The sequence below is a fragment of the Siphateles boraxobius genome, unplaced genomic scaffold (genome assembly GCF_051911475.1).
Source record: "Siphateles boraxobius isolate OS27281-9 unplaced genomic scaffold, OSU_SipBor_1 130, whole genome shotgun sequence".
Taxonomy (NCBI): domain Eukaryota; kingdom Metazoa; phylum Chordata; class Actinopteri; order Cypriniformes; family Leuciscidae; genus Siphateles; species Siphateles boraxobius.
Genome location: NW_027508734.1, coordinates 18,435,649 through 18,462,847, shown reverse-complemented (window position 1 = coordinate 18,462,847; position 27,199 = coordinate 18,435,649). Strand labels below are relative to the sequence as shown.

The 27,199-nt window shown below is 38.2% G+C and overlaps 1 protein-coding gene across 1 annotated transcript; it reads right to left on the bottom strand.

The window, feature by feature from the left end:
- Window positions 1-672: 672 nt before the first annotated feature.
- Window positions 673-27,131, bottom strand: ext2 (exostosin glycosyltransferase 2). Its single transcript, XM_077228352.1, has 15 exons — window positions 26,951-27,131; window positions 25,856-26,196; window positions 25,538-25,761; window positions 25,218-25,307; window positions 23,005-23,121; window positions 22,726-22,921; window positions 20,873-21,012; window positions 20,364-20,457; window positions 15,977-16,108; window positions 10,995-11,184; window positions 6,755-6,921; window positions 5,290-5,433; window positions 4,874-5,002; window positions 2,479-2,561; window positions 673-1,689 (listed from the first exon to the last, which is right to left on the bottom strand). Exons 2-15 carry the CDS (start codon window positions 26,168-26,170, stop codon window positions 1,551-1,553), a joined length of 2,160 nt encoding a protein of 719 aa, XP_077084467.1. The 5' UTR covers window positions 26,171-26,196; window positions 26,951-27,131; the 3' UTR covers window positions 673-1,550.
- Window positions 27,132-27,199: the final 68 nt, after the last annotated feature.

Sequence of the window (27,199 nt, the reverse complement as noted above, 5' to 3'; positions counted from 1 at the left end):
CACAAGCTGCAGACAATTTGGCTCTCTGCGTGTAATTGGTCATTCAGTGACATTTCCAATACTTAACATGTTGCTGAAACTTCCTTACCAGATTTTCATTTTCTTTAGACAGAAAGAGTCAGAACAAGAATAGATTTCTCTTTACAAGTTCACTCCCCTTGGAGATGAAATGAATTTATCTCAGACGTGCAGGCTCCTGAACCTAAATCACTCAAAGCGCATAGACATCTGCTTCTGGGCCCAGACAACACAGGCAGCTGGGGGAAAAAGAAGAAGACAATTCATCTAAAATCTACACTAAGTCAACATACCATTGAATTTGGGATGAGCATGAGAACCCGAATACTAGGAAGTGATAGGAATGAAAACATCAGAATATTTCATACCAACTATGCACAACCATGCCAAAATCTGGCCTATTTTTTTTAATTCTGAGGTTAGAAAAGGATGCTAACTTGTTTCAGCAAGGTGAAGCACAACTGTTGAAACCAAATGAATGGTCTAATAACAGTTTTTTAAATCAAACTATTCTTAACTTTACAGCAAATCACAATGGTGAGATGGTTTGTCAAGTCGTCATGATGCAATGTAAAGGCCAAAGATGCATGCATACCAGTTCAAAAAGAACTATCATATTCAAAATGGCCAAAATGCACATCCATACATTGAGTATTTGTTTTTTCACACTGTTTATTACATATAATACATCATAATGTAAAAAACAAACAAAAAATGTAAAGGAAGAAATGAAGATACCAAAAAGAAACTGACTAGAATACATTATGAATGAATGAGTTCTTTGCAATATCATGGTATATAACCATGTTGTTATCAGCTGTACACTATATACAACTCTGCAAATAGTGTCTTTTGATATCTATTAATACACAAAATATGCTTTAATTAGGCAGACATAAGAGTTTAACTAAATAGGGAACATTTACATAAAATACTTTTTTATCCAGCAACATTCAAAAAGTCAGCAACAGAATATAAAATAAAATGTCAAACTGATATTACTCAAACTGTAGTAATAAAATCACTATCAGTGACTGTGCAAAACAATGTTCCATGAACAAACTAATATCTCCATCCCAACACCCCAGATATTCAGTTGAAGTTATGCTACAATTTTTTCAGCGTGATGCATATTATGAAAAAGTTAAACTATAAATGTAAAATTACATTAATATATCCTATGCTGTTTCGCAGGGAGCTGTTATACTCCTCTGTGTGTTCACTTTCCTCACACAGATATACTGTCAACCACAAGGAAGGTTTCAGCTTGTGATTGACAGACAGACCCAAGCTCTGACCCGACCTCACAGAAATCATCAACCGTTTTGATGTGTCGTTCTGTTCCACCAACTGTCCTCAAGAATGAAAATATGGTAATAAGTTATACAGTGCATCAGCTCCCATCACACCACCATTGGAAAGGCACTCCTCAAAAGTCATTAGGTCAGATACAGAAAAAGAAAGATAAATCCTGGAGTGCCCATAGCCTGTTTGATAGATAAAAGTGATGGGAAAGAGTCATTGCGGTAGTGTCACAGACTACCAATGTTGGGGAAACTTTTGAGTTTTTCTGGGAAGTCGTCTTTATAGAGTACAGGATCGGCACGGTGCTCCACAACCTTCAGAGGCATGGTGCCGAACACAGAGGCGAATTTGTTTATGCACTCAGACCTGGAAAGGAAAAAGAAAGAGGCTGAAAGAGTGGAGTAAGACGGGCAACTTGGATAATACATCAAAGAAAATACCTTCCAAAAATGGCTCTGTTGAGAAAAAAAACATACATGGTAGAAAATAAATGGTAGTGTTTTAGAGTCATCTGAATCATGAGATACATGCACAAAATAAAACAATGGGGATCAGATATTTTCAAAATGCCTAGCATTCCCAGGACACATATCAGAGAGAAGCATAACCAGAGGCAGGAAATCCTTCATCAATCTAAACAAGTGTGACCCCTGGAAAGGTTCAGCAGTCAACAGAGCCCTTGATTGGCTGCAACCACTCCGTATTCACTTCAAGGTCAAACACTCTCTTGCAGCCTGCTTCACAGTCAACCAGACTCCTGCTTTAATTCCTCAAACACAGCTTGGAAGTATGAAACCAATCATCAAGACTTTGCTTCAGCGGATGAGGAAACGGTTGTGATTTTCAAGGAAAATCAATTCAAGCCTTTCTGATGCGTGCTTCGCTTGGTTCATACTTTTAAATTGAAAACTCGGAATGAATTAATGATTTGTGGTGAACCTCTGACAGAGAGGAAAGTCACAGTTCTTTGAGAATGAAAGTTTTTCTTAAGGTCCAGTGAATTTGAATGTTTTGATCTCAGAGCACAGGAAAGTATGTCCTGTACTGAGCTACAATGAGCCAATTGTTGGTGAAACCCACAATGCGTTTCAGATGCCAAGAATGCTGCCAGAGCCCCCTCGGCACAAATACAGGGAATCCCTGGTTATACTGTACCTCTCCACCATGTGCGTCTGGTCCAGGGACAACCCGTCAATCGCTGTGCACTCCGGGCATTTGAATTTCTTTCGAGGTGTAACCTAGAGAAAGAGAAAAAAACAATTGTAACACTCATTTTGTGGAAGTCACAATGAGTTTATTTTTGTGCATGTTGTATTTCAGTTTATTGCCACAGCTGCTTCACAGGCTATTTGGTGGCAGATACAGATTTAGCATTTAAGAAACACAAATACAAGAAATACAAATTGTACATAACTATATAATAAAAATTATATATAAAAAGTTAAAGTTTTTGTCCTGATAAAAATCATAGCCTCATGACATTAAAAATTGGGCAGACCAAATATATGTTTTTCAGTCAAGGAAGTGCTACAATATTGACATTTGGTGGTTCTTCAATAAATACTATGAGTTAGTCTGGTATGCCATTTAAAATAAATAGGCTATAAAATACAGATGAAATGATATACACATTTCAACCACCACAGGATTTATTTTAAAATAATTAGGTATTTATTCTTCTTATTCTGCTTGTCATTTATCTCAAATAAAATAGTTATTTAAGGGCTAGATGCCAGAAGCTGGCAGTGAGCAATCTTTGTAAGAGCCTCTTTTTGGAATTTTATTATTAAAAACCAAATAATAAATTTCGTTTTGATGCTCATTAACGTGGTGCGACAGATCAAATGCCAGATCAACTCTTCCACTTTTTCACTAGTTATAGCATGAAAAAACATATTTAACCATCCGAAGGAATGATTAAATATACATGAGAGAACATATTTCAAGTAAGTTGTACTGTAATTGCCTAATCAAGGCACCAACGAAACATTTATCTCAGGAAAGCTGGTTAGCTAGAAACAAAACATTTGAACAGTATAAAGCTAAAATTGTAAATATGTTAAATAGACTATATTATAAATGCAATACATTTTTATTCAAATTGTTACTGATGTCTTAAATTATCTAATGTATGTTTGAATAAATCTGTCAAAAAAATGCCTGAAAATTGTTTGGAATATTTAGAGGAACAAGTTGACTTTTATATTATAAGAAAGCAGATACTTTCCTATTTTACATACTGCATAAAACAAACAAAAAGTGGTTTATCGGTTCATTCACCAAAGTTCATTAACAAAATTATCTGACCTACATGAGTCTATAGCTCCCAATTTAATGTTGAGAAATCATGACACACTCCTTATATTAAAAAAACAACACAATCTGACACAACGTCGATAAGGTTGTTTTGTAATGAGCTGGGGCTGCAATGATGGGCCTCCGTAAAGAGAGTGTGTGTGTGTGTGTGTGTGTGTGTGTGTGTGTGTGTGTGTGTGTGTGTGTGTGTGTGTGTGTGTGTGTGTGTGTGTGTGTGTTTAGGAGCTGGGTGGGAGGAGATGACTTGATGACAGGTCATATAAGTCAGATGTAATGAGAGAGCCGTCCGTGCCCGTGGCCTAGCTAAACGACCGTATCTGCCGCGCTCATTAGACGAATGATGTACGACCCCTCTGCCCCATTCCTTCTCCAACAACACATACACACTTGACTGACACTCTCCACAGAGGGAGCCTGGGGTTGGGGCACTAGGAGGTGTGGGTGATGTGGGGATGTGGAGGAGAGAGGGGAGAAGGTTCACGGTGTAACTGACTGCAGAATGAATGTGCCCCAGTGAGTTAAGGAAAACAGAGCGAGCAGGAGAGAGGCAGACAGTGACACCCAGATAACAGAGGTTAAGGCCAGGGCTTTACAGGCCGAACAGCACCTGGACAGAGTCACTGTAGACTACAGACTGTAGAGACTGGGGGAGAAGGGCTAAGGCTGATCAGAGACAGAGCACGTTGTCAGAATGTCCGCATTCTTTTAGGGAATGCCCGCATTCATTTTTAAGTGATCATACTTTTTTTTTTTTTACACATCCAAAAACTTTTCTCAACATTGGCAATGTGAAATGTTTCTTGAGGACTAAATCAGCATATTCGAATGATTTCTGAAGTATCATGTGACCCTGAAGACTGAAGTAATGGCTGATGATTGTAGTTTTAAATAACCCTAACCCTTTGTTTTAACTTTTTAATTTTCCACAAAATTAATGTTTTTACTGTGTTTTGATCAAATAAATGCAGCCCTACTGCGCATAAGAGACTTTTCAAAAACATACTACCGATCCCTAAATTTTGAATGGGAGTATATGTAGGAAAATACAGTGAAGATTATGGTTTTTGCGATTCGTTTCCATTAGTGACGCGTTTTAACATATTACCAAAACTTTGTGTACTCTTATTTCAAAAAAGCATTATACATCTGTGACATATAAAGTCACTTTGTTGCAGAACTAAAACAAACCGGCATTAACACAGTCAACAATATCGTACTCTGAGGTTTTTGTTACCTTTATTGGGGCTTTGCCAGTAATGTTGGCAACAAGGAAATTCATGGCAATATCCTCACAGTTCATATGAGCATCCACCCAGTTCTTGATGTCTCCAGGCATTTTATACGTGTAGAGATAGTTGAAGTACTGGAAAGGAAAAATAAACTTATGTCAACACGTTTTTTGACAACACAAGAAACACTCAGCCATTTTGATGGGGGTAGGGGGGGGGGGGATCACAGTAGAGATGAGTGAACAAATGGTTAGTGGAAGAGGAAGCTGAAAATCAATGAAGTTTTGAATTACAAATGATATAACCTTTCTTGATCTCTGACGGACACCTCTGGGGGATGATGGAGACACTGAGAAAATTATTTTGGCAGAACACAACCCTGGATGGAGGTGACTGAGTCCATGACGGTTTTGTGTTTTACCTTATGGTAGAACGCAGCTCCAGTCAAGACCATTGACACTTCATTGGTCCACTCAGATTCATATTTCCACTTGCCCATCTCGTGGTCCCATAAGTGGAGCCGTCCGGGATATCCAACCAGCCTATCTGGGAACTCACGCCATACCTAAACACAGACACAGTATATCTGAGACATAATATAAACCTTCACAAATGCAAAGACCATAAAAGATCAGTAAACTGTTCAACAATTAGCGTCATTTTAGATAATACTGGCTTCAAAGGATGCTAAACCATGGATTTCAAAGGTTAAATCAATGAAGTTTAAGTATAATGGTTCATTAATCCGAAAAAATGACAGGCAGGCCTACAGGATATGATGTAGAATCTTGAATGTCATTCTCGAGTGGCATAAGCAGCTAGTGTTTAAGCCAGGCAGCCATGTCTAAAGCTGTGTTCCATTTCATACAATTATCCATAAATTACACATCATTCGCTCAATAGTGTATAAATGCCTGCAGGTGAGCTGAAGGCAAGTCTGTAGCCATGGATAGGGAATGCCTGTCCTGTCATCCTTCACATATAAAAAGCTAAATTATAAAAAATAGAGACTTCAACTGTAAGGAATGCTTTTGAGGTGCCGAGCACAGATTTAGGAAACAGAGGATAGTTAAAAAATCCTGTGATGCATGTAAACTCAATTTTAAATAGGAGTGACCCAAAGAGGTTCTGGGATCACAGTTCTGCTCGATCATCATCGTGCATGTGGAGACGTCAATTAACTCTTAGTTGCTCCAGATTCTGTGAATTTGGTTTAAAAGCAATTACTTCAATAGAATTTAACTATCAAAATAAAAGGTGTTCATCCGGTGTGATAATCTTCCAAGTCATAGTAAGGAGAATGATAAAGCTAGAAGGAATGGTTTTCTTTAACACAAGAGCACTAACATTTCTTTCAGTCTACCCAATTTCAGGGCATTTTCAGACCTGAATGGGTTTGCTTTGTTCCTACACACAAACCAAACTAAAGGGAAAATGCACCAAGTTTTGAAGCAAACATCAAATGCTCCAAACAGACTCTAAGCATCTAGGGCGAAATGTATTTATTTCTCCCTGAATGCAATTTTTGTGGAAACCATGATACCTTTTTTCAAGAGCAGGATTTATTTGAAATTGATATTTTTTGTTGTATTTACTGTCCATTTTAATCAATTTAATGCATCCTTGCTGGAAAAATGAATAATAATTCCTTGCTGTATTAATTTCTAAAAAAATAATAATAATCTTACTGGCCCCAAACTTTTAAGGGATATTGCATGTGATATGTTAGAGGACAGTACTGGTTTGTGACTTGATGCAGCTTCAACACCCAATACTGATGTGCTGACTTGCTTCAAGCTACCAGTATGTACTAAACCTTCATCAGTGTAGTACATGCTTTAATAGCAAGTAGAAGTATGCAAACAGGGATTTGGTGCTTCCACTACCTCATATCCAAACTGCAGCTCATCTGAGGTCAACATGATGATGTCATCATCAATGGCCAGAACAGCTTCCGTCTCGATCTCATCGAACGGGAAGAAGCGATTGCTGAGCTTGTTTTCTTTGGTGCGGACCACTTTAAGAGGTACTGCGACTTTGGGCCACAGTGTCTCTGTTACAGAGAGAAGGAGAAAAAGAAAACAGTGAGCTAATAATAATAAAATTCATAATACACTGTCAGTTTCAGAGAAGATGAAAAACTATGAGCGATGGCAGCAACTGTGGAAAAAATAGCGTGGGTGGATAAATCTAAACACATCACTGAGTAAAAGCACATATGAATCTGACCACACTTACATTCTTCTCAGGGCAGAAGAGACAACGCTCTTTATTTTCAGTTGTGTAAGGGCTTGGGAGGAGTTCAGAGCACGCAGAAGACAGATGGCACACAGTGTCACCTAATAAAACTGAAGAGAGAGTCTACTGGAACTCAAACACAGAGACCCTAAGACTAGGAGAGTCTGCAATTATACTGGTACCCCAAAGCCAGGGTATAGACCCTCGAAATCTCCGGAGATCTGGAATGAGCTCATCTCCGTTAGGATGACGCACTTCAGCCTACAGTGTGCTTCCACAAGATCACACAACAAACTATGAAAGAGGGGGAAAAAGAAAAGAAAAAAGTATTTTCCAAACTGCCGGAAAACCTCCCTGGCCCCAGACGAAGGCTGAAAGAAGAGCCAGATCTTCACATGCAAGTAAACTGATACTGTCACCACATCCAAGCCTGGCACAGTGTTTTCAAAGACAAACACAGACAAGATGGACTACAAAGACAAGTAACATTTTAAAAACTAAACCAAACCGGCGTGATCCAGAGCAGCACAATGCACAAACTTAAATGTTCACACATCATAAATTTGCACCGAACAACCAGCAATCTCAACTACACTGAACAACTTGTGCGAAAGCTTTTTTTTAATGGCCAATAATCACTTCCTTGCCCAGTACTGAAATTTCACTTGGGCTGTACTTTATGTATGAACATTTGCTTTAATTTGCTTCAGCAAATTATATCCCCTGTGACACCACCATATAAAATTTCTCCTCCCCTCCGAGTGTATTAAGCCAATTGAGAAACTTGCTAGACGCAATCCTTTTGTCAGAGTTCTCCAGCACCTCATTAAAATGACAAACAGTCAAGATTTGGGCAGCTAAGGCTGCTCGAAATAAACAAACATAATCAGCGATGGAAAAGGGTGTGGAGGAAATCCATCCTCATCAGGTCCTGAGCCCCAGGTTGACCCGTGAACAGACCTTATTAATTCTAATGGGTCACAAAGCTTGAGCCCGGGTTCACCGACGCCTCTAATCAAAGGCAACACAGAACCATTAGTCTACTTCAAAGTATTTCCCTTCATAAAGGCATTACTCAAATCTATAGAGAGGTATAGAGATATTTAATTCCCCATTCCTCTTTTTTTTCCCAGGGACTTCATAAATGAACGCATACCTAATCGCCTTGTTAAGCAGTATCATTAGAGGCAGAGCCACAATAAATAACTACTAATATCAGCTTATTTTGACATGTCTATTGGGCCATAAATTTGACCACAGCTGTAGAAAAGGAAGACCGTTATTGAAACGATCCTTTCGGTTTGACAATAAAGTTTAAGGGTGGACGTCTGGTGAAAACAGGCCATTTATCAAAATTAATTAAAATACACTTAATTCGTCTACTCTGGAGTAAGAGGACTCATAGACATCAACAGCGTGTAGACAGTCGATGAGAAAAGCAACATTTATGCTGTCTTCTCACGTGCAGTGGATGGACCAAACGCTATATGCTAGTGGATGGACCAAACGCTCGGGTTCTCACTCCATATCTTGAAGATAATCCAGAGAGGTTTGGCCCCAGACCAAGGCCCATCATGCTTTCAATTCTCCAACCTCAAGAGGAACACGATTTGGCAACTCACTAGCTTATCATTCATCTGTTCCATATCAGGGGTTTCATGTCTTCTGTGAGAGCCACACGGCAGCATTTCATACTGGTGTCACATTCTTTAATAACTAAAGCTGTCAGTACAGCAGTGTAGATTTAGTTATCTCTTTTCAAATAAAATAATTACTAAAATAAATAAAATATTAATATAACAAAATAAGCTTTATTAGCCTGACAGTGTATGGCACTGATATTGAAGTTCTGGCAGATATCAATAATAATTTTAATGTCAATAATTGACTTCATGCTTTGGCCAATAAATAAATAAATAAATAAATAAATAGATAGATAGATAGATAGATAGATAGATGATATTAAAATGCTGTACTGTTTCTATGGTCTATTAGCCTGACGTCGTCATACTCAGATTCTAGTCAGAATGTGAGTCTGATACTGCTCCATTGGGCTGTGATTATGGGGCGTGTTTCATCCGAACCAGGAAAAAAATGCACCCGGAAAATGCCAATCGGTTAGACCGAATCCCGTAGGAAGGACCGCTAAAACTTCTTTCCGATCGACAAATGCCTTGATCGCGGTTCTCTGTTCCTCTTTTAAAATGAATGCGCTGTCTACATCTTCTATAACAGACGCGATGGCTGAATCTACACAAATTCTCCAGCGGCAGCCATTCTTTGTTGTAAACAAAGTCTAGGGGTCAAACAACTAAAAATCAAGTCAGGAATCTGGGTGTGTCTCTGGAGTCAGACCTTAGTTTCAGTAGTCATGTCAAAGCAATAACTAAATCAGCATATTATCACCTGAAAAATATTGCAAGAATTAGATGCTTTGTTTCCAGTCAAGACTTAGAAAAACTTGTGCATGCTTTCATAACCAGTAGGGTGGATTATTGTAATGGACTTCTCACTGGCCTTCCCAAAAAGACCATAAGACAGTTGCAGCTCATACAGAACGCTGCTGCTAGGATTCTGAGCAGAACCAGAAAATATGAACACATCACACCAGTCCTCAGGTCTTTACACTGGCTGCCAGTTACATTTAGGATTGATTTTAAAGTATTATTACTGGTATATAAATCATTCAATGGCCTAGGACCTCAATACATTGCAGATATGCTCAGTGAATATAAACCCAACAGACACTCAGATCATTAGGATCACATCGGCTAGAAATACCAAGGGTTCACTCTAAGCACGGCGAGTCTGCTTTTAGCTACTATGCCAGCCGCAGCTGGAACCAGCTTCCAGAAGAGATCAGATGTGCTCCTACAGTAGTCACATTCAAATCCAGACTCAAAACACATCTGTTTAACTGTGCATTTACTGAATGAGCACTGTGCCACTGTTCGTCCGACTGTTTGTACTGTATTTTATTTTATGTTTTAATTATTCTGATTTCTGTATTTTATCTTTTATTCTAAACTGTTTTAATTATTCTGATTTCTTTTGATTATTTTAATTTCTTCTATGTAAAGCACTTTGAATTACCATTGTGTATGAAATGTGCTATATAAATAAACTTGCCTTGCCTTGCCTAAACGAATTCAACCCAAGCGCTCTTTGATGACGTGGATGGTTACGTTACCGTTGCTCATCTGTCCATCATCGTATAAAGCCCGCCCTGACAATTTGATTGGTCCGAACTATTTTTGTTCGGGCATAATAGCTCCTCAACGGATCGAGTCCAGACCGAACTTCCCGACCTAAAAATTTTGTGGGCGGGGTTCGGGCTGGCATCCAGGCTAATGTTCTATATTGTCTAAGAGAATTATCAACGATACAAACTAAAATCAATCATTTTAAATGCTGAAAGTGAATTTAGTCAGCAAAACATTTTTATATACAGTGTGAAAAAGGGATATTCATTTTTATATTTGCTAAAGATTACATTTAACAATTTTAAGTTATGAGTGTTTAAAAGATTAACTTCAGTGAGTATTACATAATGGCAAAAAGTAGTAAAAATAGGGGACATAAGCAATATCTAATCTCTGCCAATATGGGCTATCACATTGTTTGTTATTTTATTTGTCTAATTTACAACAGCCTGGCAGGAGTACAACAATCTGCTGGAGGACATCCAAACATACAGACATCACTGCACACATACAACTCATCAAAACATAACACAAAGAAAAAGGGATAAGTTAAAACATTTACAAATAGTAACTAAAAGATCCCTAATAATATTTCTATTTTATAATATAAAAGCAGAGATTGAAATATGTCTCCATTTCAGTGATTTAACATCACATTACATTTTACCCCCTTCATGACACTAACCTTCAGGGGGGCTCTTGTTCTGGTTGTTCCACACCACCAGCAGTTTTGCCAAGCTTGGCACCTTGGAGATCTCAGTGATGACCCTAAAGAGGCTTTCGATTCGATCATATGTCAACACCACAGCCGTGAACCCAGGAGAGCGTGGTGGTATGAGAGGAAGGAAAAGTGGGCTGTTCACACTTGACCATTTCTGTGGGGGGGAAAAAACAACCAATATAAATAAATCAGTGGGAAACTCATTTCAATGTACCAGTTTTCTTATCTTTACAATAAATGCAAGCACTTTCCATGACTTTTTTAATGACTTGAAGTGCAGTAAGATAATCAGCAGCCTCAGCCAAAACATGGCTTTATTTGGAAACACGCATGGGCTATAAAATTTAAAGATTACTGAGAATGCAAATAACCAGCAGTGGTGGGTAGGCGATTAAAAGTGGCATGGAATGTCGAGCGCACAACCAACAAAGTTAAGAGTAGAGTTAACAAACAGCTGGAGCAGCATGCCATGACCTTTCATTGTGCCAAAGTATTCGTCTAAACCTTCTCCTTCAGTCTTTGGCAAAAAATAAAAAGATTAAGCACTGTCTTTCAGCCAGAGTTTTACTCTATAACCTAGGACTTGAAGCTACCCAATAAAGCATTTCTATCATGACAGTCCTGTAAAACTCCTATCGCAGTTTAATCCACTAAAGGCTTTGTGTGCATAGGTGCTACATTCCTTCTGGTAGACTAAATTTTAAAAAGTGGATGGATTCAGGAGACATGTTTTCCTTAGCTGACCTGAGTGAAATCTGGCGGAGACCAAAGATGACAATGTGAAGATCCAATACACTTTGGTCAGATATTAAGAGCTAAATTAATACTTCCTTGCCTCGGGCTCTTTGTCATTCCATGGCATCCATCCATCCTTTTCCTGTTAACTGTTATGTATCTGAATTTGATTTGAATGTTAAACTTCCTGGTGTTCTTCTTGAAATAAAATGCAAACATATGGTATCCTCTGAAGCTTGGTCAAAACAAAAACGCTCTTAAGATTTCCCTTCCTACAAAATAAGTATAGAAACAGAACTTAATACACGTGCAAACAATTTATATAACAGCAATTGTCATTACCGTTATGTGTAGTCAACAAAACCTCAACACGTTTAATCTTATCAAGAGACCATCAACATTAGTTGTTTATGACTGATGAACTAGATCTACACAGCTCCAAATGAGAGATCTCTATTACAGACATTGTTTTTCAGATGCAAAAATACCTCATCAATTTATTACATTCTGAATTATGGAAATACCAAGCCATGAGCTGTAAAATAGTTAGATATAAGATCTAAATGTGGTAACTGTATTCAGTCTCATATTTTTATTTTATATCAATTCCTGCTTTATTCCGTATGCTTCTTCAGCAGTTTATGTATGTATAAAACTTGTTTACAGCAGCTGTTAATCCATTAGACCACCACCAACGCAAGCTCAAGTTTTAATGTAAAGTGATACACCTAATAATGAGCACAATTCCGATTCTAATTTGGTTCTCTTATGTTGCCATTTATCCTGAGCCATTTTGTCGAGAGTAGAATTTTATGACTGCACTCCAGTGAACTCTGCTGCAGCAGGGGTGCAGATGAGTCCTGGCAGGACCGGGGTGAAGCAGGGGTGCTGGGACGCTATCGGCGTCAGTGGCTGTCTCCTGCCAGTGTGGGGCTTGGCTCATCTTCCTGGCCTGCTTTAAAACAGCCTGTAAACTCCCAAAGATGCACGGACTGGAGCCCAGATCAAGTGACGCTGTAAAGTAAATATTGCGAGTGCTTAAAGGGCCTCTGATGCGGTCACGAAGACTGCTGTTTATTGGCCTGAAGGATAAGGACTGAACACAGACAGAGTACACAAACTTTCTTTGCCGTTTCATGGTCTCTTCTACTTTGTCAGTGGAGAAGAGACACAAAACAAAGCAACAAATAACGAAAAGCTTGGTGCAACTCCAGCAACAACAAAAAATGACAGCTTCACTTTTAATAGGAAGACTCATTCAATTTATATTTTTCAAAAACTCACCAATGCATAAGGAAAATTCAGCATTGGACTTCAACATTTGAAGATTATTTGCATCTTTTTGGCCAGAATCCAATTAGGTTTTTATTTCTTCCAAGAGAGAAAGAACCAAAAAAACTAACTAAAAAAAACCCCTAAATCTTTAAATTCGTCTATGTAAAATTCTCACTATTGTAGTGAGGCCTTCATTTAAGTTTACTTAAATTTTCCTCATAACAGTACTAATAACACTTCCTTTAATCAAAACGTGAATTTGATAAAAAATAAAAATAAAACTCAAAGGGCTCACAAAATGCGACCCACAAGAAGAGACTCTATGGGACTGATAGCCTACAGCAAGGCTGTGGGCCCATTTCACCCGCCCATACAGCAGCTGCTGAAGGTGCCCGCAAATAGAGAGTGGTGGTTAACCAGCTCCCTCGCAGCGTCCGCCACGGTCTGTCACCATGGACACAGCCGTCCTTCATACAACATCAGTCAACCATCCTGCTAATAAAAAACAAACTTTATATGCCAATGGAAATTTCTTTGAGGTGCCTAACACGGACACCAAAAGCAGAGGGGAAATAATTAAAGTACCACTATGACATATAAGTGGTAAGAAGAATAAAGAAGAACACTGGGGTGTGGTGCATATTAGCTCGGTCAGAACGCTCTGATCTAATTGGGCAGGCTCCAAAGCGGTTTGGCGTATGTCAAGTCTTTGTGATTTGTTAAAGTAAGCAGGAAAACAAGACTAATTTTTTATTCCGACAGTCAATGCCAGAATATTTGCTTGCGGTTAGTCAGCGTTCACCTGCTATTTGGAACAAGCCGTAAATGACCGGGTTCTCAACTTTTGGCTTGTTTCTGTAAATGCAGATTTGCTCAAACCAAAGCCAACTAGACTCTCCAAAGTCTGAAATTCCATGGCAAAAGTCCCATTTGAATCTCTTCATTTACACTTCGAAATACATGGTACGAAGAGCAATTTCACCCCCTAAAGACAAAGCCACTATTATCATCTTGGATACGCAAGAGTGTGGGTTTAGGTACAATTACTCATGAAGAGCTTGTTATTGGGCAACAGTATTCTTTTTGTCATACGTGAAGAGGAGGTTACAGGCGGCTCGAGTGACAGTGAGAGATTGTAGGCCGTTTCATGTGGGCCGAAGGGGATTGGCAAGTCTTGCAGCTGGGATCATACTAGTACAGCTTTGGGATTAGTCGAAAATGGAACCCAGATGAAAGCATGGACGCCTGTTCAATCGCAAAGGCTCAGTGTGCAGAACATTTACCTCCAGATTCTCATTGAAGCTGATGGGCAGCGATTGCTAACATCACAGAGACTGGCCTAAAATAAGAGCTGCATTCTAAGTGGCAGCGGCTTTCTGCATATTCGAATTGTCGAGAACAGGCAGCGGTCACGTTTCTTTAGTTTTTGTCCCTCAAACAGATAAACAGTGCCTGTACTCTTTTCAAAGCAAGGGAAAAATAGGATGAAAAATGTATATCATTGGGGCACATGATAAGATGTACATTTACAAATCACACATATGAAATACGAGCTTATTTTTTCAGCAATATTAACCTTTCCAGTTATTTCAGCATTAAAAATTTCAACCTGGCATCCCAAAAACGGTTGATGTTAAGAATTATTCACAGATAATAAATGTATGATTGAACATAAAGCATTCTTTGGTTAGCAGAGACTGAATGTGAGTTCCCTCAGAAGTCAGGCAGAAAAAGCTGCCTGTCTTGATGACGTCTCCTAAGGCAGAGCTGAAGAAATGTGCTTTCAATTAGGTCCCGGTGGATATAGGGAAGCAGAACAAGAAATGCACTCGATTTATGTACTGCTCCGATTTTGCTCAGAATGTTTTACTGAACATTCAGAAAGTATTTAAGATTTCCCGTAATGCTAGCAGTCAAAATACAGAGACAGGACTATTAGCCTCCTGGGGGACTGGATCCCTCCATCTGATCTGAATGGTAGCGAGACCATGAGAACTTGCGAGAACTAGTGAAGAACGACAACAACAACAATGAACAAAACCCCTAATGAACTCCACGCTTCTCTCATTTCTGTTCTAAGTTATGACTGTGCATAAAATCAGAGAGATGTTTGTTTTTCGGCACACCGCAAGTTACAAGCTGGCAATTATGCTCAATAGAGGACTGACTGACAGACAGACAAGTGTCCTTCATGTGATGCGACACTAATCTGAAGCTCACACCAATATGCAATCTTGATGTTATCTTTAGAAGTTGTCTGTTGCCACTACTAGAGTGAAGCCATGTGAAATTACATGAAGCTGAAAAATACAGGCCCACTCCTTTTTTTTCGCAAGCACACTCTCACTTATCCATACATTGTATCTTTATCTAACCTACAATTTAGGCTTTAAATTCGGTTTAGAGAAGAACATGGATAATTTTATGCAAAAACATAGAATGTCCTTTACAGACCACAAGGATCGTTGCCTATAAAAGCACAAGGACTGGAGAAAAAAAAACAACGTCTTTGAAACTGATTTAACACTTTGCTTGTGGTAAAGGCCTATTTACACTTAGTCTAAATATGTTAAATGAAAACATGAAGGACAAGATATTAAAATGAAACAATACATCTCAATTAACTACTTGACATCTACAACAAAATATAGTACTGCCATTTACCTGGTAGTTAATTATAAAAAAATATATATATATAAATATATACACACATACATACACACACACACACACACATACATACATACATACAAACAAACAAATAAATGAACAAATAAAACAAAAATTACACTAAATTAGAACAGTCTTCAATCTGATTATTCACCAAGAAACAGCTCAAAATAGCATGTTGCCTGTTTGGAGAAACTCATTTTACATTTAAAAATCCATTGCGAATAATATGCAATTTTTTTAAAAAGACCAAAAATGTTACTTACAACTACAGGAGGATTGTTCCACTCTTCGTAGGTACGAGCTGCATATGGGTAGATGCGATCATTAATTATCTGGAGAGTTGTCATGCCAATAGCCTTCATGGAGCTGAAGTAGGCGTCCCAGAACCAGCGGGCCTAGGAAACAATAAATGGCATTGCATTCAAATATTTGTGGGAAGAGCAGCAAAGCACAGACCAACTGATAAACAGAAATATATACGCACATATTATATACACACACAAAAACCATGTGAAAGATACAAACCAAAGGCATAAGATAAGGCCTCTGACATCCCTTTACTCCCACATCCTGCTCATGCCTTTATGACCCCTACACACTTTCAAAGGCAAAACAGCCCATTAAAACACTGGTGACATGACTGCAGGGACCATTCCAGGTGGTTATGAGCCCTTTAGACTATCAGTCTTTTAACTTTTCCACTCAAGTGGCACTGAGACTGCAGCTAAAGTTTAAGAGCAGAGGTCAGTTCATTTTACTCCACATCAGCACAGGGACATGCTGCAATGTAATCACATTTGCCATGCTGCTATAATGCCGATGTGATACAGAAAAAGGATAGTTCTTTTGTACACGAGGAAATGGTTAATTAAATTGATTAAATGTGACAGTAATGAATTTTACATTGGCGAAAATATATATTTAAAAAGTCAAAGAATTATTTTTTAACTTTCTAGTAAAAGAATCCTAAAATAAAAAGAAATTTATAAGGGATTCCCCAAAAACCGTTTGATGAAAGGTAACAAAATGTTTCTTATGCACCAAATCAGCATATTAGAATGATTTCTGAAGGATCATGTTACACCAAAAACTGGAGTAATGATGCTGATAAATCAGCTTTGCCATCACGGGAATAAACAAACTGTTAAAATATATGAATATAGAAAAGATATATATTAAATTATAATAATATTTCAGAATATTAGTGTTTTTACTGTATTTTTAATAATAAATACAGCCTTGAGGATAAGAGACTTTAAAACATTTTTAAAAACCTTACCGACCCCAAACTTTTGAACAGTACTGTACATATTAACTAAAATAAGAAATAATTTCCATATTACCATTAGAAAATAAAATAGCCAAAATACTTTTACCAGTCTGGCAGCTTGCATAAATTCAATCCCAACTTAAAACCCCGGTCTTTAAATAGAAATAAAAATCTATAAATAATCTGTCAATACAAGAACACACACTCTTTACCCACCGCTGCCGCTCCATTAACAAACCCAAGGCTCCAGCAGAGAGGGCTGAGGAGCACATAAGAGTTAATTACCCATAAAACAGTGCTATCTCCTGCTAGGAGGCGCCATGCCGCAGTGACCCAGCTCCACCCTTCCTGGTCCTGTTTGACCCTGTTCTCTTTAACAGGCCCAACCAAGTGCAGGCTGGGGGCAGCCTCATTACCTGGCCTGACCGCAAACAGTGTCAGATTAGGTCCAACTACAAAGAGTCAAATGAGACCAGGGTGAATATTGGGGGGGGAGAAAAAAAAAGAATAATGGCTTTCCTACACTTACCTGGGCCAATTACTGAACAACGTCACCGCTCTAATGGTCCTTCTTTTAAAAGAAATTGATGAAACAGGTTTGCGAAACATTAAAAACCGAGAACACTCTGGCCATTACTCTCACTTAAGTAAATATTTATTTAATTATTTATTTGCTTCTGAGGGTCTTTAGTTGCTCATCACTTCATTGGTTGGTGTGTTTGTTGTAATTTTCCCAACCCAGAACTCAGTTCAGCACATTAGAAGAGCGCTGTCACTCCCTCTTCCACCGGCCCCCAAGGGCCTGGCCCTTAAACCTTAAAAAAATACAACTACACAAAAACAGCTTTTCTTTTTATGGAGAGGGGAAGAGGATTCAAAAAGACTTTCTGATCCCAAGGGGAGCACAGCCGCCCATAAATCAGCTCGTGATGAAAGTTTCCTTTCCGTCCAGGAGAAGGCAGAGAGAAAACCGCACCCACCAAGTGCTGAACCCGCCCCATTTGAACGCTTGCAAGAATTTTTATGAGGAGGGAAGAGACGGATTCTCATGAGAGGAGAAAACATTGGCTGCTCTTCTCACACACTTAAGGTTCCTTCGTACAATACACTCTTGAACATACAAGAAACATTCCTTCCTCTGTGCTTTTATAGGACACTGTTCTATATAAAACATAACTGTTGCTATAATAACTGCGGATTGGAATCAAAAAGGATTTAATGATTCCGGTTCCAATTTATCTCAATGACTCAATGACTCCATAAACGATTCCTTTAGTGCTTTTAAGGAAAAAATATATAGAAAAAAAGAAAAGCAATTCTATTGCCAAATGATTAGGTAATTTCAATAAAAGAACATTTTCTTTTTGTGAAAATTTTCACTGACTTTCAAAGGTGGCATAAAAGCAATACAAAAATAGGCCTTACCTATATTAATTATATTAAACAAAAAATATGTAACATTTAATTTATTTATTTATATAGACACTACTGGCATAAAGTATCTTTCACTACACAATGTCATATGAACAACCAGCCAGTAATGCTTTATGTCTCACAAGCCTTAACGCAAAAACAGTTCATATACATGATTTAAAAAGAAGTTCAGCTCATGAGTCACTAGTTGAGGAATAGTCTTGACTTTACTGATTGCACTGGAAAGTTGAGATTCAGCAAAAAGAAGGGAAAAAAAGTATTAGTTCTGGAAGCTGTTGGATAACAGAGCTTGCACATCATTGTTTTGACTCACTAGGAAGAATAGGTTCATATCATAAGAGTCATTCATTATGGAGAATCAGTTGGACTACACAGTTTGCAGTGCATGGTTTTTTTGATTCACTGAATAGAACCAGCTCAGAGTCCTTTGTTCTGGGAATCTGACTAAACTGGTCCCGCTGTAAATTTCATGCTATAGATTCAGGAGTGGTGCCGCACAGCAAAGACTGTCAGAGTAGTTTAGTGCATTATTTTGTCCTAAATCACTGCCAATATAACAAATAACATCATTCAATGTGCTAATTATACAAAATAACCATTAGGCAAAAGTAATTAGCGCTCAGTAAAACATGCACACAAACTGGAGGCTGGAAGACTTGGAGATCACACCATGAAGTACAGTACTGTAGATGGCTGCCCCCTCTATTGGTCAAAATGCAGAGAAGTTACACTACACTTATTCCAATCCACACAACTGTCTACATAACTTCTGCATTATATGCAGTCCGACACTGAAAGTTCAAGGGGGGTGTTTTCTGGCAAGAGCAAGAACAAAGGATTTTTTTTTTTTAATCCAAGTAAGGTATATATAAAGATCCGGTTCTTTTGTACAATGGCAGCCATACAATCGCTCTGCTGTCTAGAGGTGGTATAGGTTAGTGAGAAAGGAGTGGATCAAGATGTGTTCAAGTGTGGGCTGATATCTCACTGGCTTCGTGCCATGTCATAATTCCAGCACAAGATGTGTTTCTGCACATCAAGTCTTAACACCACCCAGAAACCCGTGGAACTAAACAACAACATTCTCCTCACACAAAATATTCAACATCGAGATGAAGAACTTGAGATTGTTCAAGAAGCCAATGGAAGCAGGATGCAATTATTATCAATTATGGCTAACTTATAGTATTCTACATGACAACATATAATTACTACAGAGTGAAACAACTCTGTAGTGGTTTCTCTTTAGTAAAATATCTCTTTAAATAAAATATCTCTTAACATGTATTCCATGTGGTTTAGCCAAGTGTACAGCTGAAAAAGCTGAAGGGAAAAAATTAAAAGCAAAAGTGTGCGGTTAACAATTTGTTTGGATAAAGATACATCAGTAATACTTAAAATTAGCTTTCATCATGATTTAATACGGCGAGAGAAATTTCATCTTCAGAGAATCAGAAGCACACACTTGAAGGAATATTGTTTTTGGCATTAATCCACCTGTCTAACATTTATTTTCATAGTGGAGCTAGCACTCCATTGAAAGGAAGAAAGAATGTAGTGGAGAATAAGAGAGGTTGTGACTCCTTTAACCTTGCCTTCACCCTGTTTTAAACCTGAGAGGGTTGCTTGCATTTAGTTGAGAATGACTCAGCTCAGCTGTTATTGAACTCTGCCATCAGTTTTGACAGCATTTGGTACTGTTTAGCAACTGTCACAGCCGGTTAAGGGTTATTGGACCGTTGTTGGACCGTTTTTGACAAAACCCTCCAAGTATATTTTGTACTTGTGCTCAATTTCGCAGTAAAAGACAAGAGTGAATTGTACAAAAAGTGTCTTCACTTCAACTTTAAGGCCTTGGACTGACTCAATACTGAAAATTACCCATCAAACACAACAAATGAATTCACATCCGGACCGCAATTACAACGCTGTAATAGCATTCTTACCTGTCTCTGCATCTCCTCCACCTGTCTGTGAGGGATGCTCTTCAAAATAGTGTACATCTCAGGCAACTTTTCTTCTGGAATGACAACGGATGCCCTGCAAAGTACACAAACACAAAAGCCACTGTTTTCCATGCGCTTGATTTTCATGTGACCAACTGAATATTACCGTGTATGAAAACACATAACCAGAACTAGATTAGATATTGAAATATGACAAGCACACGCACAACAAACAAAGCAAACAAAGGACATGCCGCTATCTTTGTCTTTTGTTTGTTGTGCATATGCTTGTGTTTGTAATATTGCCATATCTGAATGTTCATGAACTTCTGATCTCTTAAGCATTACATATTCAATGTTAGCTCATGATTTTCAGAAGCTATAATTAAGTGTTTAATATGATTTTTTTCATTAGATATTCAATAAGGTGATTAGCAAATCAGGTAATTGACCATATTAACTTTATTCATGATGAAATTGGCTGACAACACTGGAATTTTGGCATTTACCTTTTCCAGTCCAGTACTTCAGAGAAAGGCAAAATGTAAGAATCAGCCATGATGACAGGGACACACCCGGCCTGCAGCACGTCACTGAGAGTGGCCTGTCCGAGCCGGGCCCCACGCAGAACCACACAGAACGACGACTCCTACAGAACACACGGGGGATACATTAGTTACCTCTGATAACGATACACCCCCAGACCTCTTCAGTGATGCTGTAACATAGACAGTAGTGTGATCTAGGTGTGTGGTGTAAATTAAGGGGTTGTAATGAAAGGTTCTAGGATCAGAGTCCAGGGGCTTTGTGTTGAAAGGGGGGTGACGGCTCTCACAGGGATTTGGCCTCCTCCTCACTGTGGAACGTCTCCCAGATGTGCTGCAGCACCCAGCCCAGATGATAAGCATACTTCCTGTCTAGACAGGGCAGGACGGGAGATGAGCGTGGTGGACCGGAACAGCATTTGTTTCTATTGCTTACACTGATGGAGAAATGTGTTGCGGTGGTAAAGATAGTTTCTGAATGGGTTAAAGATTTACAGGGGTCATGACAACATTTTTTGTTATTTTAATATATTCCTTGAGGTAATAAAATGTATTTGTAAAATTTTAAGTATATATATATATATATATATATATATATATATATATATATTATGCAAAATAGCAATTTGGTGCTTTGAACAAACATATAATCCAACAACATGCTCAGAGACGGCATTAAAAATATACCATCCACTTGTTCCTGACATGGGTGTGCTTCAAGTCCAGAGGGGCAAATGAGCAGTTTAAACACGACAAAGCAGTTGTTAGCCATTAAATGACTTTGTGCCAGTGGGTGGGGTTTATGGTGCAATGATATATAACTTTTCATCAAAGTCTTGCTCTAGAGGAAGTGTCTTTAATGGGGAGGTAGTTTTCATGAAACTTGCAGGATGCTTTAATGGCACAAAGACATTACAAGTTGAAGATCAAGAAAAATTAGATTTCTCATGACCCTTTAAAGGGTTCGTTCACCCCACAAAAAACTGTCATTAATTACTCACCCTCATGTCGTTCCAAACCCCTAAGAATTTCGTTTATCTTCGGAACACAAATTAAGATTTATTTAATGAAGTCTGAGAGCTTTCGGTCTCTCCATTGACAGCCTACTCAACTACCACTGTCAAGCCCAACGAAGGTAGTAAAGACATTATTAAAGTAATCCATGTGACTCCAGTGGTTTAACCTCAATTTTATGAAGTGACGTGAGTGCTTTGAGTAAAAAGAGATTATTTTTTGCAAATAAAGTGGTAAATTAATTTTTTTTGCTCAAACAAAGCACTCGCATCAATTTATAAAATTGAGGTTAAACCACTGGAGTAACATGGATTACTCTAATGATGTCTTTACTACCTTTCTGGGGCTTGAAAGTGGTAGTCGGGTAGGCTGTCAATGGAGAGACAGAAGACTCTCAGATTTCATCAAAAAGATCTTCATCTGTGTTCTGATGATCTTATTTGGAATGACATGAGGGTGAGTAATTAATGACCGAATTTTCATTTTTGGGTGAACAAACCCTTTAAAGCATCTAGGAACATTATCCCTCAAAGGCGGGATGGGCTTTATTTACACTGATAATCTATCATTTATGACAAAACTCATGGAGTTTCAGTCATCAGGAAAATAAATAATAATAAAAAGGAAAAAAACTAATAATTTGTTTATTATAAAAAATTTCAATCAGATGTTAGTCCAGTAGTTGATAATATATGCAATGTAATTGGTGCCATTTAAAATATATACTGTAGTATATTTATTATGTAAAAATTCTAAGTGAATTGAATGATGTTTAATATGAATGGATGTTCAGAGACACCAACCTGTAAGATTTGTGGGTAGTCGTAGACCTGTCCTTTATAGCAGCGCTTTCTGACTGAGGCCAAACCCTGAGAGAGGTTACTGCATTTGTCGAGGAGGAGCAGGGCCTCCCCATTCTCCTCCTTCAGCCTCTCCAGTTCCACACGGTATTCCCGATGGATGGACGTCTGAGATGATAGAATGAAGTACCGCCGAGGCCTGTAGAAAGCACTTATTATTTGATGCCATTTTCCATCATTGAATCTAATCCGGCTAATCAATGTCAATGAGCAGGATCTCACCCTGGTTGTCTTTCAGGAAGGTCCACCTCAGCAGATAAGGGGCTATACACGGGGATGCTGACATCATAACCCTGCCTGTATGTCCATGTGGAGAAGCCTCCCCCAGCCAGCAGGGCTCTGTGAAACAAACGCAATGAAGATGACAACTCTGTCGCCGCGAGCATCTGCAAATGCGCTGAAGATAAAACACGTCCCTAATCTGGTTTTACATAACAAATGTGCGAACATGCCACTCCGAAGCATTTAACAGATTTGCCTTCGCGTCCAAGTTATATGAGTCAATAAAACTTCAAACACCGCTCGGTTTGAGGGAACAGAGAGAGTATAGGGAGAGCTGCAAATATGGCCACGCAACATACACTGTCTTTTTATCTCACCCCACACATATGCACATACGGGCAGCTGGTTCTGATGAGGCTGCACGCCAAATGGAGCACAGCTGGATGAGCCCAGGAAATTCTCAACAGCTCCAAATAAGTGTTCATCATTTCAGAGCTTTCTAGTACATAAAACTCACCTTTTCCACCCAAAGCAAAAGATCAGCCAAGTAATAGGCTGAGAAACATGGCCTATGTTGCAGTAAATACCAGAAGATTATGTTTGTCTGCCTGCTCTAGGCGGTAGCGTGTCCTTCTCTTTCATGATCACTCTCACTGCATCTTTGATCTCTTGATCTAAGGAACAAACTAGGATGATCATACATATGTAGATACAAATACATATTAGGAAATGTAATTGTTAAAAAGTCAAGATGACAGTTTGGGTTTACATCTGAAAAGGACAGTTCTGTAACACTGATCTGTGTGAATGGATTTGTTGGGATAGTTGTCTATTTTAATTATATATTGCAAGCATTCCAATTTCTCTCAATATCAAAATTGTTGAAACACCAAAAATATACTTAAATCCAAATTTTTTGGACTGCTTAAACAAGGCATCAACCTGATAGTGCTGAGGTTCAATGTCATTGTGGACATCCATGTATCAATCCACTCTCAATAGTACAGAGGTAAAATAGTGCCATGTTGTAAACTTCTGTGAACAACTATCTTGAGACAGAAAAATATAAGAGAGGATGTGGGAGCATTTATTGCTTCTCAGTCAGGTGACAATGCTGCTCCATTAGGTCAATCATAGAGACAACACTGCCCTCAACTGGCAGACATAACATCTGAACTCTATCAGAAGTTAACCATTGTTTTCAGCACAATTTTTGACCTCTGGAATTTATGTCAAAGACTGGAACTTAACTGAGATTAATTTGAACAATTACGGCTGCCAATTATAAAAATCAATCAACATCAAATACAAAAGTAGATGTAAAGAACTTTAGTCTTGGTATCAAATCTGGGCATGTTCAGTGTTTTCAGGCCCGATTTTAATGAAGAAATAATTTCATATTAGCTACACATTCAACACCACTTGCTTCTGAAACAAAATGAAATGACAATAATGTGAATAATGACATGTGAGAGAACAAATCTTTCCTAGGTTGCACCATACCAGAATGAGAACAAAATATCAGAACGAGAAACAGTTATACAAAATAGTTCGGTTTGTGATCTGAATTGAAAAGTTAAAAATAAATTCATATGAGGATTAACACAGTCCTTACAATATGCATAATACCTAATCAAGTATAAAGATAGAGTATAGAGATTGTTTGAGAACAACATTACCGGTTCAAAAGTTTGGGGTCGGTAAGATTTTTTTTTAATGTTCCAAAAAGAGGTCTCTCAAGGCTGCATTTATTTGACCAAAAAAACATAAAAACATTTTTTTTAAATAAATGTTTTGTGTTTTCATTTATTTTAAAATGTGGTTTATTCCTGTGATGGCAAAGCTGAACTTTTAGAAGCCATTCTTATTCATAATCATTCATATGCAGATTTGGTACTCAAGAAACAATTATTATCATCTTATTCAAAATATACACGTATTAGCAAAGTTGAAAACAGTTGTGCTGCTTAATATTTTTGTGGAAACGGTGATAAAAAAAGTCATAATACTTATTAATGTTTGTAACAATGTGAAAGTCTTTACAGTCACTTTTGATTACTTTAATATCCAATTAAAGTATCTAATTTAAAAACTCTCACTGACCCCAATCTTCTGAATTATATAGTACACAATGTCAATATGATTTGTGAACATTCAGACTTCCAATCAAGTTTAACAATTTTGTGTGCCTGTTAATTACTCCTAAATCTCACCTGTCTCTGGGCACATCCAGAGCTGTATTGTAGTCAGGGGGTCCTCCGGGAAGCATGTTAAACAGCAGGTGGTTCATGCCTTTGTCCCACCTGAAAAAAGTATCATAAACATGCTGAATATATAGCTTGATATGGTCAGTTATGACTTCAAAATACAGTACCTAAAATATCAAATATAAGAGTTATATAAATAATAGCTCACAAGAGAACCAGAGGTGACACCATAACAGAGAACAACAGAGAGGTGCAACTTTAATTAAAATACAGAGGTCCTTCTACAGCAGAAGTGGGTTGATTTGCAGATATTGAAGGATATGTACCTGGGCAGCATGGCCAGTGCCTGAGCTGTTTCACGAATCCGCAGAGAGTTCTGATTCATCACATCAACGGAGGGTATGAACAGGCACGCTCTAGTCACATCGTCAGTGTAAAAATCACTGTCTGAGATGGCGCTCAGCAGGTCGTTGTATTCACGAGAGAGGCCAGTGCTACTGATGGGCACCCCTACCTCATCCACAAATCTCTGAAGAGGATAGATGTACACCTGTGGACAAATATGATTCATAGATCAAGGAATGAAATCGAACCCAATAAGCATCAATCATTAATACAAATCGTTTATTCTTCAATCGCATCACCTTGATTTTATTCTTGGGATTATATCCACAGCGATACACATCAAAGCAAGTGTGCATCCGACAGCTCAGGTCACCCCTCTCAGGAATAGGGCTGCTCACAGGTATCCTGACCAAAGGAGCGTCATGCACACTACGGCGGTCCAGACTCCATTCTGCAGAGGACTCAATAGAGTGAGGCCAGAACTGGAACATCCCCGTTGCGATCAACCCCAGCAGGACCACAGAGAAGAGGGTGATGTAGTAGATTCGGTGTTTAGTCTTCATGCGGGGAATGAGAGCAGGGCCCCGGGAACCATACTTCACTGCTGCACACATGATGAGCCCGTCCAGAGCCAAAACCACTGCAGAAGACACAAACGCCACTGATGAACATCTACACATGTCAGAGAATATCAAGGACATATAATAACTGCACATGATCTTTACCAATTAATTTACTATATGACTGATGCATCTAACTACAAATTAACTTAGATTAGATTATTGATTATTTTAATTTATTATATGACTGATCCATCTAATCACGTCATGTATGATTGTTTGTTCTAATTGATATTTGCTATATGATTGATCCAACTAATCTATTCAATTCATGATTCCAATACATTTATTGTACATGAAAATAAATTATTCCGATTTTAATGGATTAATTGGTATTACATATAATTTCTCCACTAAACTCCAAATAATCTGTTGTATGACTTATTCATCAAACTCCAAATAATTTATTATGTGATGGATTGTAATTCTAATTTATTATATGCCTGATGCATATAACTGTTCGTTCGTGTTCTGTCATATTATTGATGAATTTACTTACAAATAACTTATTTTATGACTGATTCGGCTGATTCTAATTGATTCATTATACGACTGATTAATTCCAATGAACCTATCATATAATCAATCACTCAAATTTCAGTTAATTTCTTATGACCACTCCTTCTGATTTCTTTATGATTTATATTTATTAGTAAAAGCAGGCCATATTTCGTCGTCTTACTAAAAACATGCCCGCCTCGAGTTGTACGTTAAATCCAAAACACACTCGCTAACGATAGCAGGTAAGCTAGCCACTCAAATTTATGAACTAACCTTCACGGTATCCAGTTTATGGCCTCAAATCTCAGCACGCCTCAACCATAATCTCAATTGTTAGTCCAGTATGGTGTAAAGACTGAAAGTGAAATTTTCACTGAATTTTGTTTATTATCTCACAACACATTCCTTACGCTAAAGGGACAGCTGACAGGAAAAAAGAAATTCGTCTCTCCTTCACGTGTAAGTGCCATACAGTCTTGTTTTAATTCGGGTCGTGTAGCGCCATCTGCTGTAGAGGGAGAA